Here is a 15,563-nt window from a genome sequence, read left to right as displayed (position 1 = left end):
AGGCAGCTCATATTTCAGTCCCATTGAAGCTGATTGCTTATAGTTAAGGAGTGAAAATATCAACCCTTGAGGAAAAACCAGAGTGCATTCTGTAAATTTGGACTAAAATATGTAGATGAAATTACTGTAAAGAGCAGCATTCATGCCACACTAAAACGGAACGTCTGCTAACTTATTCCTTTTGAAAGGAGATGCTGCATGAGATGTTCCACTGTGATCAAGCATACCCTGTTGCCTCCGAGTACCTAAAAGTACCCTCACACCCCCATACCTATTAAATTTAATTCAATTCAAAACATTATTTATACCCGAAGTGCCGTTACTTTGGGCATGTCAGTCAGTCTGAGATGTGAGGGCTGCAGAATGCAGTGAATAAAAGTTGATTGTGATTGTGATCACTGCAGCATAAGTTAGCCGAAGGAAAGTGAAGCAGCAGGCGAACAGTACGTATCCTAGACGCAAGGTCAGTAGAGTAGCTATCGATCTCCTCTCCTCAGCTACCTGCTGACTCAGTACTTTCAGTACAGCCTGCTTGTGGCCGCTGGGAGGAGGCTGCTGGCTGGAAGGGAGGGAGAAAGGAAACTGCCCTCTCATCCCAGACATTTGTCTCCTTGGACAGCTTCCACCCACAGGCTTCAAAGTGAAGGACTTGTCTCGCGTTGTTAACTCTGAATTACTAATTCACCACTGCACTAGAACAATGTGTCCCACTCTTCAAAGACGTCCTATTCTCAACCTTATTTTCCCATGTCTAGTTTGATTTATCTCCGTCAGTTATTTTAGATAGGCCATTTCTTTTAGATAGGCGGACATTTATCAAGCCTTTGAGTTGAAAACCTTGAACATTTGAATGCCCATTTATGTGTTCAAATATTCTACATCAGTCTCTGAGAAGAACCGTTCAGAAATGTTGCGAACTCGTCTGACGTGCTTATTTAGCTAGCTGCTGTTGTTAAAGTGGAATGGAAAGAGGACCCATTTCCTCAGACATGGACCTGCAAAATGCTGCATGGTCTCAATCAGTGTGATTGGTGGCGTGCCGCAGACCCGTTCCGGTTGCCAAAAATAATGTGTTATTTGCTGTGGGGATACGGATCATAAATTTCCCACCTGCTTCACTAAGCAGGAATATATTGACGTCCAGTAGTGCATGACAAGCAAACAGATTAATCTTGAAATCGACTGTGCCATTAGCTAATTTGAGAGCATTTCTAATTTACGGAGTACTTAAGTACCTCCTGGCTAGTATTGATTGCCATGCTGCTATTGGCTGGAATCTGTTGACCCAGACATTGTAAACCTGTTAGTATGTCTTCTAACAAATAATGTCATTTAGCCATGACTCACCTAGCATGCCTTTCTCTCCATTGGATAAGCACATGTCCTTCTCCGCGCTGGGCAGCACGAACCCCACCACAAAGCACTCCACCCCATCAGCCATGAGGGCCAGACCCAGCACTATAAACAGGGTCCACTGGAACCGTCCATGCCCACAGTCCTCCATGATGTCCTCATACTGCTCAGCCAGCTCCTCCAGCTCCGTGGCCCCTGCCTGAGCCTGCCTGGCCTTGGCCCTCGCTGCCCTCTGGGCCGCCTTCACCTCGTCAGGGTGGGGGATCCCCTGGTACTCCCCCTCGTACATCTGGTCCTCGTCATCATGGCCCTCCGTGGCATCGCTGGCTGCGTCCTCTTCCTGAGGGTAGGACTCGCCCTGGTAACCGTAGCCCCCTGGTCTCCTCCCTCTCCGTAGGTGCCGTAGGGGTCACCTCCTCCTTGGTGGTACACGTTGTTCTGGTAAGGGTCTGCCATGATGCCGCTGAGACGCTACAGCCAAGTCAGCACTGTTGCAGTGAAATCCTTCAGATGATTCTGGACTAGACTGGCATACTCCTGGACACCTTGTTCTGGTGCTTTGCTCCGTGTGTGTTCTTGTATTCCAGGTGCTATGCTGTAGATGTTTCTTGTTCCTGTTCTGAGGAGGTTGTTGTTTAACTACTCTTTTTAGCAGTACCTGTATTGGAACAATAGTGTTTTTTGCCTGTTCAGTTCTTCACAAGGCCTCATGCTGAACCTGAAAGAGAAAGTTTATTCAGTTATGCTATTCATATTTCTTGATTGATAACAAAATCAATACTCTGTTGATTTACTCAGAACACTTGGGAATGTTTCATCCATTTTGTATAGATTTGACTAGGAGCTGAAACTGGACATACTGTAGATCATTGGGATCTACTGCCTCTATCTACTGTAGGGCCTTTTCCCAGTTCTAATGCATTCAATACTAATGCATTCAATGAAACAGCTGGATGCAGTTTCCGATTGCATGAAAATGTCACCGGAGGTTCACTGGCATGATAAATGAATTCCTTGAAATTATCCATTTTAATAGGTTCCTTAGAGAATTCCTACTGCTACCTAAACATGTCTGTAGTAATATGCTACCTTAGGCCATAGCCTTGATGTATAATGTCATACCCTCTCAGATTCAGCTCACACTACAACACAAATGGAATATAGTAGACATCAATATTAACACACACCATACCCAATGAGACGTATAATTGTGTAATTATTGAGCGTAAAAAACATATTTTTCTTATTTCTTGGATACGAATCACTTGCCAAATAAATTCTGCACTACTTGTAGTTAATTTGTGCAGATTGAAATCTAGATTCTAGTTTAAACCTCTAAACCTATAGATCACATCTAGGTAATTCTGTATCAACTATTTTCCCGAGCAAACAAATACAATTTGAAGGGTAGTTATTTTATTTTTTATTTTGTCTTCTTTTTTCTATTGTTCCATTTCAGATGAAGCCGTTTCATGTCTTTGACAACTCTGATAATGACATAACCAGTCAAACAAATCTCCCCCACTAATCCACCCTATAACAGTTATCTTTACATCTCTACAGCCTGAGCGTGGTAAAGGAGGGAAGCCACGCTGTCACATTCACAAGTAAGCCTTTTCTTCGGCCCTCTCACACAACAAAGAGCCTGGTAATGCTGCAAATGAGATTTGTCTCGCCCGGGTTAATGCTGGCTGGCTGTCACTAGTCTCTACTGGCTCTCTGGATGCCTCAACTACACCCCCTCCTCTCCATCACTTACTACCATTGTGTCACCACACTGTGGCTGCTGTCGAGAAGTGGAGTTACATGGGTATCATAGTTTAATCGTTAATCTATTAGAAATCACATGTCTCACTGAGAATAATCCCAATGTTTAGTTATTCCTTATTCCTCTAAATATTCTATATCAGCCAACCTTTGAGGATGTAATAGCCTACATTCTGTTGGACATGATCACACCAATGATCACACCAATGTAGGATCTTAATTTGAGACAGTTTTTTACAGCAGGAAAATAATCTTTTAGCAACAGGCAATGTGAACTATTATGTGGGTTATAATTGATACATTTTTTGTTAGGGTAAATCAAGTCTGACATTTTAATGTGGAAATGACTAACTTCAGAAGCCTTTTAAAACCTTGAATACACTACAAGTTTGCATTTCCTGTTGTGCGGGAAAATTCTCAGCAACAAAAGAGTGATCAAATTAAGATTCTACATCTGTATACGAGGGACTAAACTTGAATTAACATTCTAATTTGAATCATGGTGTAAAGAGAGAGACACTGTGAGGGACATTAGCATGTTCTTGGATTCATTAAACAAACACAGAGACCCAGGAGGTATGCAGCCAAGCCAGGTGCTAGTGTGTGCTTGTGTGTGTGTAACTCTCCAGGATCTCTGTCCTCCGGGATCTCATTAACGCCTCCCAACCTCATTCACACCCAGCCTGCCTGCCTTCAGCCATACGTCTTCCCAAGACTCCTCCACGCATACCGTAGCCTTCCCTCGCCAAGTACAGTACTTCTGTTCTACACACAGCTCTTACCAAGGGCCTTTTCACTACAAAGATGAAATTCATGGTCATTTGAATGAGAACAGAACAGAGCAAAGCAATACCTGTGACAGACTGGAAGGTTGTCTTGTGTGACACAATCACCCTGAGTGAATAGAATAGGGGGTCAGGGGAAGAAGACTGTGAATATGCCACAAGGTATGGTATCATCAGTAATGCACGGCTCCCCAAGGCATTGGTCCCACTGCGATCTAGTTTGAAGATGGGTGTCTGAGTAAAATCAATGTGTAATACATTTCAAAGCAGCTGTTACCCCTGCCTAATTCCATAGCTCTCGGAATGATGTTGTTTGTCCGTCTATGTTTAGATTAAAGAATGCAACACAATCAGCTAGAGTTGTTGAGATGGATTCACAACGGTACAGTACACATTTAGTTTTTTCTTTCATATTGAAGAGGCAAGACTATTAAAAGCATACGATACAGGCCTTGCAGTTCTGCAGCTATGCTGGTTTTCCTCCTGTCCCGCTAGGTTCTTAATGGACAGATACAGCGGTCCTGCATGGCCCAGTTGGTATAGCATGGTGCTTGCACTGCCAGGGTTGTGGGTACGATTCCTGGGGCCACCCATATGTAAAACGGATGCAAGTCAAGTGTCTGCTAAATACAATATATCTTACCATTGGATGATACTGTACTCTACAGTATGTCTATCAGGTAGAACTGAAAACTAGCAACTCTGCAGACCTTAAGACCCGCATTTCAATAACCCTGACATTATCATCTATTTCCCTTCATAAAGTGTGAAAATGCAGCACTTTTGTCCCCTCCTGAAAGCCATGACCATGCCTGAAATCTGCTGAACCTGCTCCAGTGCCACTTTTTATATGTTGACTAAGACAAGTGAAGGTCACAGATAGCGTCCATATAGACTTGGCACAGGGAGGGAATCACTTTCAGCATGTTTACCAACTCCACCTGATACCCTGTACTCTGAGAACCCAGAGACACAACGAGTTCCTTACTGAGACAGAACAGAGAGAGAAGGAAGTATTAACCTATGCTCTGTTTTCCAATTCACCAGTACAACGAGGTGTAAATGGTGGAATTCACTACTGTACAAAGACTGCAGGCTGTGTTTTGCAGCATAGTACAGCCAAAACTTTAAGTTTTTACAAATGCATGGCATGTTTAACATACAAATAACAAGGCACAAGGCGAGACCCAGCTGCAGACACAGGAGGCAGATAAATAAATTAAAAATCCTACAATGTGATTTTCTGGATTTTTTCTCTCTCATTTTGTCTGTCATAGTTGAAGTGTACCTATGATGAAAATTACAGGCCTCTCTCATCTTTTTTAAGTGGGAGAACTTGCACAATTGGTGGCTGACTAAATACTTTTTTGTCCCACTGTATATATATATTTGAGAAAGTTGTGGAGGGTCCAGTACTCTAGGTATTGTCCCTTTCTTGTTTTCAGTTGAATGTTTATTTTTATTTAGATTCAATGGGGAGCACCATGCAAAGATAACTTACATTTCAGGCTTACAGGAATCTTACCACATTACTACATTATTCTTTGTTCTAATATTAGAGTGATGCCGTGATAAAAGGAAGGAACTCTGAAACACCAGGAGAGGATACAGCCCTGGAGGGGTTCCACTAGCAGCACCAGGAGATGACAGCCCTGGAGGGGTTCCACTAGCAGCACCAGGAGAGGATACAGCCCTGGAGGGAATGTTTATTTTTATTTAGATTCAATGGGGAGCACCATGCAAAGATAACTTACATTTCAGGCTTACAGAATCTTACCACATTACTACATTATTCTTTGTTCTAATATTAGAGTGATCGTGATAAAAGGAAGGAATGAAACACCAGAGAGGATACAGCCCTGGAGGGTTCCACTAGCAGCACCAGGAGTTCCACTAGCACCAGGAGAGAACAGCCCTGGAGGGGTTCCACTAGCAGCACCAGGAGAGGATACAGCCCTGGAGGGGTTCCACTAGCAGCACCAGGAGAGGAAAGCCCTGGAGGGGTTCCACTAGCAGCACCAGGAGATGACAGCCCTGGAGGGGTTCCACTAGCAGCACCAGGAGAGGATACAGCCCTGGAGAGGTTCCACTAGCAGCACCAGGAGATGACAGCCCTGGAGAGGTTCCACTAGCAGCACCAGGAGAGGACAGCCCTGGAGGGGTTCCACTAGCAGCACCAGGAGAGGATACAGCCCTGGAGGGGTTCCACTAGCAGCACCAGGAGAGGACAGCCCTGGAGGGGTTCCACTAGCAGCACCAGGAGAGGATACAGCCCTGGAGGGGTTCCACTAGCAGCACGAGGAGAGGACAGCCCTGGAGGGGTTCCACTAGCAGCACCAGGAGAGGATACAGCCCTGGAGGGGTTCCACTAGCAGCACCAGGAGAGGACAGCCCTGGAGGGGTTCCACTAGCAGCACCAGGAGAGGACAGCCCTGGAGGGGTTCCACTAGCAGCACCAGGAGAGGATACAGCCCTGGAGGGGTTCCACTAGCAGCACCAGGAGAGGACAGCCCTGGAGGGGTTCCACTAGCAGCACCAGGAGAGGATACAGCCCTGGAGGGGTTCCACGAGCAGCACCAGGAGAGGACAGCCCTGGAGGGGTTCCACTAGCAGCACCAGGAGAGGATACAGCCCTGGAGGGGTTCCACTAGCAGCACCAGGAGAGGACAGCCCTGGAGGGGTTCCACTAGCAGCACCAGGAGAGGACAGCCCTGGAGGGGTTCCACTAGCAGCACCAGGAGAGGATACAGCCCTGGAGGGGTTCCACTAGCAGCACCAGGAGAGGACAGCCCTGGAGGGGTTCCACTAGCAGCACCAGGAGAGGATACAGCCCTGGAGGGGTTCCACGAGCAGCACCAGGAGAGGACAGCCCTGGAGGGGTTCCACTAGCAGCACCAGGAGAGGATACAGCCCTGGAGGGGTTCCACTAGCAGCACCAGGAGAGGACAGCCCTGGAGGGGTTCCACTAGCAGCACCAGGAGAGGATACAGCCCAGGAGAGGTTCTACTAGCAGCACCAGGAGAGGATACAATAGTGTCATAATGTAACAAAGGAAGCTTGACACAGGGGCTGTCCATGGGAATCGAATCGTTCCTTGAACGAGGTAGAACATTTTGCAGGTAGCATAGAGATGTGCTACTCAAATAGGGATTCCTTTTCACTAACGAAAAATAAATAAATAGGCTTTATGTTGGAAGCAGCAACATTGTATACATTTACATAAGGCAGACTAGTAACCACAGTGATGATCAAAACACAGTGGTGTATTATTCATTACTGTCCTGTGATTGACCCTGAATGGAGATTGTTTTTAGGCATATAGACACTATTTAAAAAAAAGAAAGTATATCATGGTACTTTGTGTTATAGTTCACTGAACATTTCAGTTGTGTGGTCTGCAGTTTCTCCTCCCAGGTCACCAGTGGATATCAGGATTCAGGCTTCCACAGTGGGAATTGTTTGCGACATTGTAACAATGTGTTCTTCCTTTCCTCTGAAACCATTCCTACTCAACCCTATCTGTCTTTTCTTCCTTGTTGTTGGAGAGTGGATGATAGTAATACATAGCTTTTAGAATCTTTCATGGTCCACAGCAATAAATTGCAAGAAAGATGTGATGAGGAGCAGTGAGCCCACCCAGTCCTGTGCTATTTAGTTGAACGGATGTTTTTCAAACTGATCTCGCTACCATTTGCTTTCAAAACATCCGAAGCTCATTATTTGGAGGAGAGCATGACACGAGAAGTTTCTTTACACAGACATCGTTTCACGCATATTAGGCCTCCTTCCAGGAACAGAAGGAAAAGGCCTTTCTATAGTGAAGGAGAGCATGGTGGAAAATAAAGGGCCATTACTGAGGACCTTGATGCTGATTACTGTGTACAGTGGGATTGGAAGTCTGGTTCTGCTTCATTAACAGCAACTCGGGAAAGGTGTGTGTGTGTGGGCGCGTGTTCATGTGTGTGTGTGTGCGCATGTGTAGACAGCGGAGAAGAGAATAAGGAGCTCGCTTAAATCATAGGGGAATATCCAGCTAAATGTATTTTCATTTCAGCTTCATGAGCTCTGTGCTCATCAGGAGAATTCGAGCGTGAAATATGAGGTTTATTATGTATTGTGGTGTCTTCTGACAGAGTAATTCAACGGAGTGAGAGAGGCAGACACTCTCAAGGCTACAGACTAAATATGTATTACTTTTCCTTTTCGGTAAAATCTCAATATTTAACACATATCGGCATAGATTTACTACATTTGACGAAGCCGGCATAAGCAAACAGACGGGGTAGACTCATATAGCCTCCTACAGTATTTCTCCACCAGACATTGTTGTGAAGACAATTTGATCGAACTGAACTGGACCCGATTACCATTACATTGATGCTTGCCTTGCAACACCATTTGTTTCCTGTCTGTTGTCTGTGAGTGTATGCCAGCCCCCCCCTCCCCTGTGTATCCTCATTGGTGGGCACAGCCTCTGTTTCCTGGCACAGTGTGTGGCGTATCATGACAACACCAGGTGGAGATATCCTGAGGATGGCATTCTGGGCACGAGTCACAACCTGATCTTCAGATCTCTGAGTAACAACGGCGATGCCAAAAGTCTCTGCGGCAAAAGCTCCATTTTGTTTGGGCTTTATAACATTGTTATCAGCCATGCTAGATGAGTCACCATGCTACGCCTGGGCAGAGATTTTGATCAGCTGGCGTCTTGACAAAAGGAATGATGTGTTCTGCCCTCAATCAATCACGTAATGAGATGATGTAGTGATTTCAGTCTGCATCAGAAGCATCTGTAACCGTTAGGTTTTTAACCTTTCTCTACATGCCTTCTTCATACCAACGTACCGAGGCTATGGACCGTCACTCCCTTGGCATCCGCCCGCGTAGGCTACATCTGAGGTTTTGCAGGCATACATCTGGGTCAACCTGGTAGAAGTGGTCTTTGTTTCTGTAGTCAGGTTTCTTTCGGTTTCGCCTGGATCTGCACATCCGGCCAGCGGTTCATTTTCAGTGGCTCGCTTCTTATCGTCTCCCTTAATATAGCTGGTTCTGTGTTTCTAAGGAGTGTATGGTGATGAGGTGGTTATTTCTGAGCGGTAGTACATCATGACTACTCCAGTGATCAAAGGAACAGAGACGGCTATAATGCAGGTAATCAGGTAGAAGGACACAGGAGAACCATTAGGGAGCTAGAGTACGGCGAAGTGCACCTGGGTGCTGCGTCAGGCCTGCGGTACACTTACGTAATTGCTGAACCTGTAATAATAGCAACCTCTGTAACAACCCTTCTGTCTGACCTTGACATGCCAAGCTGTTATTCGAGGAAAAGTTTAGGCAGCTAACATAACCCGTGGAAAGCCTAATGTCATACATGACATATTCACGAACAGGGAGAAAGGCATCACATTTCATGATACAATTCTCAGTTTGTACAATTCTCAATTGTAACGAGCTTCAAAAAGTTAATTTGAGAGGTTAGTTGCTAATTGACAGGCCCAACAGACCCCTATTCAATCAAACCAAGAAGACATGAGAGGCTGTGAGTCATGGTGATTATTGGCATTGCTTGATGGAATACATGTTGAGCAATGAGATCAGAGGTTGGCCGGAACTAAATGACATGCAGTACGTGCTGTGCAGTGTTCATACACAATGAACAATCTGTAATCCCCTTTGCACTGAGATTAAACCTCAGCCAGCCCCCTCGTCTGATCTGATCTGTGTTCAGGCTGGTCAATAGCACCTCTCCATCTCTCTCTCTGTCTCTCTCTCTCTCCACAGGGAAGGGCCACACCCTTACACTAATGCAGAGAGGGAGAGCGAGTGTGTGTGAAAGAGAGAGAGAGAAATCAGCCATTGAGATCGACAGATGCAAGCCACAATTTAATCCTGCTTAAGACTGCAGAAATTGCATTCCGTCCAGAGCTGCTCAAAAAGCTTTAGATTACTTTTTCAGCGGCAGAGAAAAAGGGCCAAATATATTTTTTTAAATCAGTACTCCATCCTCCCTTGCCCTGTTATAGTACGACCCTCGCTGTGGCATGCAGGACACAGCACTGATAAAGTCAGGATTGAAGGATAGCAGGAGGAGACCTGGCTTTTATTGATGTGTTTGAGAAGGAAATGAATGTCTGGCTGTATGAAGAAACCCTCCTCCATTTCCTTGGTTTGCCTTTTTCCTTTCTCCGGTTTTATGAGACCATGTTGACATCTCTGCTTCTTGACTGGATCTAATCTAGGCATTAGTTGTCTGGAAAGGAGGATAACACAGTAGAAATGTAACCTGGGAAATGTGAAATCTTTCCCTGAAAGGTGACATAGGAGGCCATTCGTAACTTATCTCATCGAAACAATGTCTCATATGAACATCCCTCTTGCTCTGGTCAGAGGGCAGCACTTCTCCCATGATCCTGGGGTCTTCAGGTCACTGCCCCGCCCGTCCTGCCGTGGTTCTCACTCTCTCTCTCTCTGATGATGTCATTCCCAGCTGGGTGTTACATAACGCCAACCTGTGCTTCTCACATTTGGTAAGCACTCTTTCTCAAGCCATATATATCTATATCTATGACTTTGACTCTATCTATTACTAGACCATAGAAAATACTGAGGACACATACTCTACTATTATGACTATGACGTTTGTTTGGTTCGAAGAGATGCAGTACTTTAATGCTTCTGAAGTTCATTTGAAACGTGTCGCTCAACAGTTAATGATGTCTTGTAATTTTGCACAAGTTGAAAGAGTTCTCTTCACGTCAGAGTGTGTAACTGGCTGTCCTGTCATCTCTTCTCATCCCCTCTTCTCACTAGTTGGGGTCTCACTGTGCTCTCCATTAGCGATACGTATCTCTTTATTTTGGTCTTAATGAGGGCTGAATCAAACATCTGGTGTATCAGATTGAGATCTGATGCTCAAGTAATTCTAATTATAAAGGGAAGATTATGTCATGCCCTGACCATAGAGAGCCCTTTTTTCGCTATGGTGTAGTAGGTCAGGGCGTGAATGGGGGTATTCTAGTTTATTATTTCTATGTGGTGTTCTAGTTTATTTTTCTATGTTGGTGATTTGTATGATTCCCAATCAGAGGCAGCTGGTAATCGTTGTCTCTAATTGGGATCATATTTAGGTAGCATTTATCCCTGCACAACGTAGTCACGTTTCGTTGTTAGGTTATTGAGTTATTGTTTCACTTTATAATAAATATGTGGAACTCTACATCCACTGAGCCTTGCTCTGTCTCTCCTCATGAACGTGACAGAATACGTGCTTTTCAGTGTAGTTACATCATTGTGCACTTTTTGCGAATATAGGCAATGACTAATACTCAGAATTCAAGGGGCCTCCCAGGTGGTGCAGTGGTCTAGGGCACTGCATCGCAGCACTAGCTGTGCCACCAGAGACTCTGGGTTCGCACCCAGGAATTTTACACCCTTTTTCTCCCTAATTTCATAGTATCCAATTATTAGTAGTTACTATCTTGTCTCATTGCTACAACTCCCATACGGGCTCGGGAGAGACGAAGGTCAAAAGTTATGCGTCCTCAGAAAAACAACCCAACCAAGCCGCACTGCTTCTTAACACAGCGAGCCTCCAACCCCGAAGCCAGCCACACCAATGTGTTGGAGGAAACACCGTGCAACTGGCAACCTTGGTTAGCGTGCACTGCACCCGGCCCACTACAGGAGTCACAAGTGCACAATGAGACAAGGATATCCCTGCCGGGCCAAACCCTCACGAATCCGGACGACGCTAGGACAATTGTACGCAACACCATGGGCCTCCCGGTCGCGGCCAGCTGCGACAGAGCCTGGGCTCGAACCCAGAGTCTCTGGTGGCACAGCAGCCTTGGACCACTGCGCCGCCCGGGAGGCCCAGAATTTGTTCTTAAATGATTTTGCAGAGTTAAATAAAAAGAGAAGAGATTTCTGACTTTGAAAGAGGCATCTGAAAGGAACATAGGGGGTTTAAAAAATGTCTGTGTCTCAGTCACTAAATCTCAACCCAAATGAACACTTCTGGGAGATTCTAGAGCGCATCCTAAAACAGCGTTTTCCACTACCATCAACAAAACACCAAATGAAGGAATTTCTCATGTAAGAATGGTGTCTTATCCCTCCAATAGAGTTGCAGACACTTGTAGAATCTTCTCTGCCAATGTGCATTGAAGCTGTTCTGGCTTGTGGTGCATTTTAAAACCCTTTATGTTGGTGTTTCCCTCATTTTGGCAGTTACTTGTATTTCATCAACATCTCACATTCAAGTGAGATACAGACACATTCTTATACATCCCTTAAAGATGTTTATTTAACCTTTTATTTAACTAGGCAAGTAAGTTCAGAACAAATTCTAATTTTCAATGACGGCCTAGGAACAGTGGGTTAACTGCCTGTTCAGGGGCAGAACAACAGTACCTTGTCAACTCGGGGATTTGAACTTGCAACCTTCCGGTTACTAGCCCAACACTCTAACCACTAGGCTACCCTGTCACTGTTTAGGTGGTATAGTAAATATCCAAGATACGCTACACGATCAAAAGTGAGGTGGTGTCCACATATTTTTGTATAGTGTATAAACCAAGCCATCCCTACAGATTTAGGTTCTTCATTTGTTTAGTTATGTAAATGTTCCTGCACAACAGGAAATGGAAACTTGTAGTGTATTCAAGGTTTCACTTAAAAAATGTCAGACTTGATTTTCCCTGATGTAAAATGTATCAACCCCTATGAAAACGTCCATGAACTATAATCAAATCAAATCAAATTTTATTTGTCACATACACATGGTTAGCAGATGTTAATGCGAGTGTAGCGAAATGCTTGTGCTTCTAGTTCCAACAATGCAGTGATAACCAACAAGTAATCTAACTAACAATTCCAAAACTACTGTCTTATACACAGTGTAAGGGGATAAAGAATATGTACATAAGGATATATGAATGAGTGATGGTACAGAGCAGCATACAGTAGATGGTATCGAGTACAGTATATACATATGAGATGAGTATGTAGACAAAGTAAACAAAGTGGCATAGTTAAAGTGGCTAGTGATACATGTATTACATAAGGATGCAGTCGATGATGTAGAGTACAGTATATACGTATGCATATGAGATGAATAATGTAGGGTAAGTACATTATATAAGGTAGCATTGTTTAAAGTGGCTAGTGATATATTTACATAATTTCCCATCAATTCCCATTATTAAAGTGGCTGGAGTTGGGTCAGTGTCAATGACAGTGTGTTGGCAGCAGCCACTCAATGTTAGTGGTGGCTGTTTAACAGTCTGATGGCCTTGAGATAGAAGCTGTTTTTCAGTCTCTCGGTCCCAGCTTTGATGCACCTGTACTGACCTCGCCTTCTGGATGATAGCGGGGTGAACAGGCAGTGGTTCGGGTGGTTGATGTCCTTGATGATCTTTATGGCCTTCCTGTAACATCGGGTGGTGTAGGTGTCCTGAAGGGCAGGTAGTTTGCCCCCGGTGATGCGTTGTGCAGACCTCACTACCCTCTGGAGAGCCTTACGGTTGAGGGCGGAGCAGTTGCCGTACCAGGCGGTGATACAGCCCGCCAGGATGCTCTCGATTGTGCATCTGTAGAAGTTTGTGAGTGCTTTTGGTGACAAGCCAAATTTCTTCAGCCTCCTGAGGTTGAAGAGGCGCTGCTGCGCTTTCTTCACGACGCTGTCAGTGTGAGTGGACCAATTCAGTTTGTCTGTGATGTGTATGCCGAGGAACTTAAAACTTGCTACCCTCTCCACTACTGTTCCATCGATGTGGATAGGGGGGTGTTCCCTCTGCTGTTTCCTGAAGTCCACAATCATCTCCTTAGTTTTGTTGACGTTGAGTGTGAGGTTATTTTCCTGACACCACACTCCGAGGGCCCTCACCTCCTCCCTGTAGGCCGTCTCGTCGTTGTTGGTAATCAAGCCTACCACTGGTGTGTCGTCCGCAAACTTGATGATTGAGTTGGAGGCATGCATGGCCACGCAGTCGTGGGTGAACAGGGAGTACAGGAGAGGGCTCAGAACGCACCCTTGTGGGGCCCCCGTGTTGAGGATCAGCGGGGAGGAGATGTTGTTGGCTACCCTCACCACCTGGGGGCGGCCCGTCAGGATGTCCAGTACCCAGTTGCACAGGGCGGGGTCGAGACCCAGGGTCTCGAGCTTGATGACGAGCTTGGAGGGTACTATGGTGTTGAATGCCGAGCTGTAGTCGATGAACAGCATTCTCACATAGGTATTCCTCTTGTCCATGTGGGTTAGTGCAGTGTGCAGTGTGGTTGAGATTGCATCGTCTGTGGACCTATTTGGGCGGTAAGCAAATTGGAGTGGGTCTAGGGTGTCAGGTAGGGTGGAGGTGATATGGTCCTTGACTAGTCTCTCAAAGCACTTCATGATGACGGAAGTGAGTGCTACGGGGCGGTAGTCGTTTAGCTCAGTTACCTTAGCTTTCTTGGGAACAGGAACAATGGTGGCCCTCTTGAAGCATGTGGGAATAGCAGACTGGTATAGGGATTGATTGAATATGTCCGTAAACACACCGGCCAGCTGGTCTGCGCATGCTCTGAGGGCGTGGCTGGGGATGCCGTCTGGGCCTGCAGCCTTGCGAGGGTTAACACGTTTAAATGTCTTACTCACCTCGGCTGCAGTGAAGGAGAGACCGCATGTTTTCGTTGCAGGCCGTGTCAGTGGCACTGTATTGTCCTCAAAGCGGGCAAAAAAGTTATTTAGTCTGCCTGGGAGCAAGACATCCTGGTCCGTGACTGGGCTGGGCTTCTTCTTGTAGTCCGTGATTGACTGTAGACCCTGCCACATGCCTCTTGTGTCTGAGCCGTTGAATTGAGATTCCACTTTGTCTCTGTACTGACGCTTAGCTTGTTTAATAGCCTTGCGGAGGGAATAGCTGCACTGTTTGTATTCAGTCATGTTGCCAGACACCTTGCCCTGATTAAAAGCAGTGGTTCGCGCTTTCAGTTTCACGCGAATGCTGCCATCAATCCACGGTTTCTGGTTAGGGAATGTTTTTATCGTTGCTATGGGAACGACATCTTCGATGCACGTTCTAATGAACTCGCACACCGAATCAGCGTATTCGTCAATATTTTTATCTGACGCAATACGAAACATGTCCCAGTCCACGTGATGGAAGCAGTCTTGGAGTGTGGAGTCAGCTTGGTCTGACCAGCGTTGGACAGACCTCAGCGTGGGAGCCTCTTGTTTGAGTTTCTGCCTGTAGGCAGGGATCAACAAAATGGAGTCGTGGTCAGCTTTTCCGAAAGGGGGGCGGGGCAGGGCCTTATATGCGTCGCGGAAGTTAGAGTAACAATGATCCAGGGTTTTACCACCCCTGGTTGCGCAATCGATATGCTGATAAAATTTAGGGAGTCTTGTTTTCAGATTAGCTTTGTTAAAATCCCCAGCTACAATGAATGCAGCCTCCGGATAAATGGTTTCCAGTTTGCAAAGAGTTAAATAAAGTTCGTTCAGAGCCATCGATGTGTCTGCTTGTGGGGGGGGGGGGGGATATATACGGCTGTGATTATAATCGAAGAGAATTGTCTTGGAAGATAATGCGGTCTACATTTGATTGTGAGGAATTCTAAATCAGGTGAACAGAAGGATTTGAGTTCCTGTATGTTTCCTTCATCACACCATGTCTC

The 15,563-nt window shown here is 45.6% G+C and overlaps 1 protein-coding gene across 1 annotated transcript in view; it reads right to left on the bottom strand.

The window, feature by feature from the left end:
• The window catches only part of LOC124038216 (synaptic vesicle glycoprotein 2B-like), a 49,965-nt gene that overhangs the window by 10,128 nt on the left and 24,274 nt on the right, over positions 1 to 15,563 (bottom strand). The window contains 2 exon segments of the mRNA XM_046353796.1: positions 1,348 to 1,726; positions 1,729 to 2,071. Coding sequence (XP_046209752.1) covers positions 1,348 to 1,726; positions 1,729 to 1,809 — 460 coding nt within the window. The 5' untranslated portion in view covers positions 1,810 to 2,071.

The sequence above is a fragment of the Oncorhynchus gorbuscha genome, linkage group LG01 (genome assembly GCF_021184085.1).
Source record: "Oncorhynchus gorbuscha isolate QuinsamMale2020 ecotype Even-year linkage group LG01, OgorEven_v1.0, whole genome shotgun sequence".
Lineage (NCBI taxonomy): Eukaryota > Metazoa > Chordata > Actinopteri > Salmoniformes > Salmonidae > Oncorhynchus > Oncorhynchus gorbuscha.
Note: the sequence above shows the minus strand (reverse complement) of the source record. Positions and strands in the feature narration are given on the sequence as shown.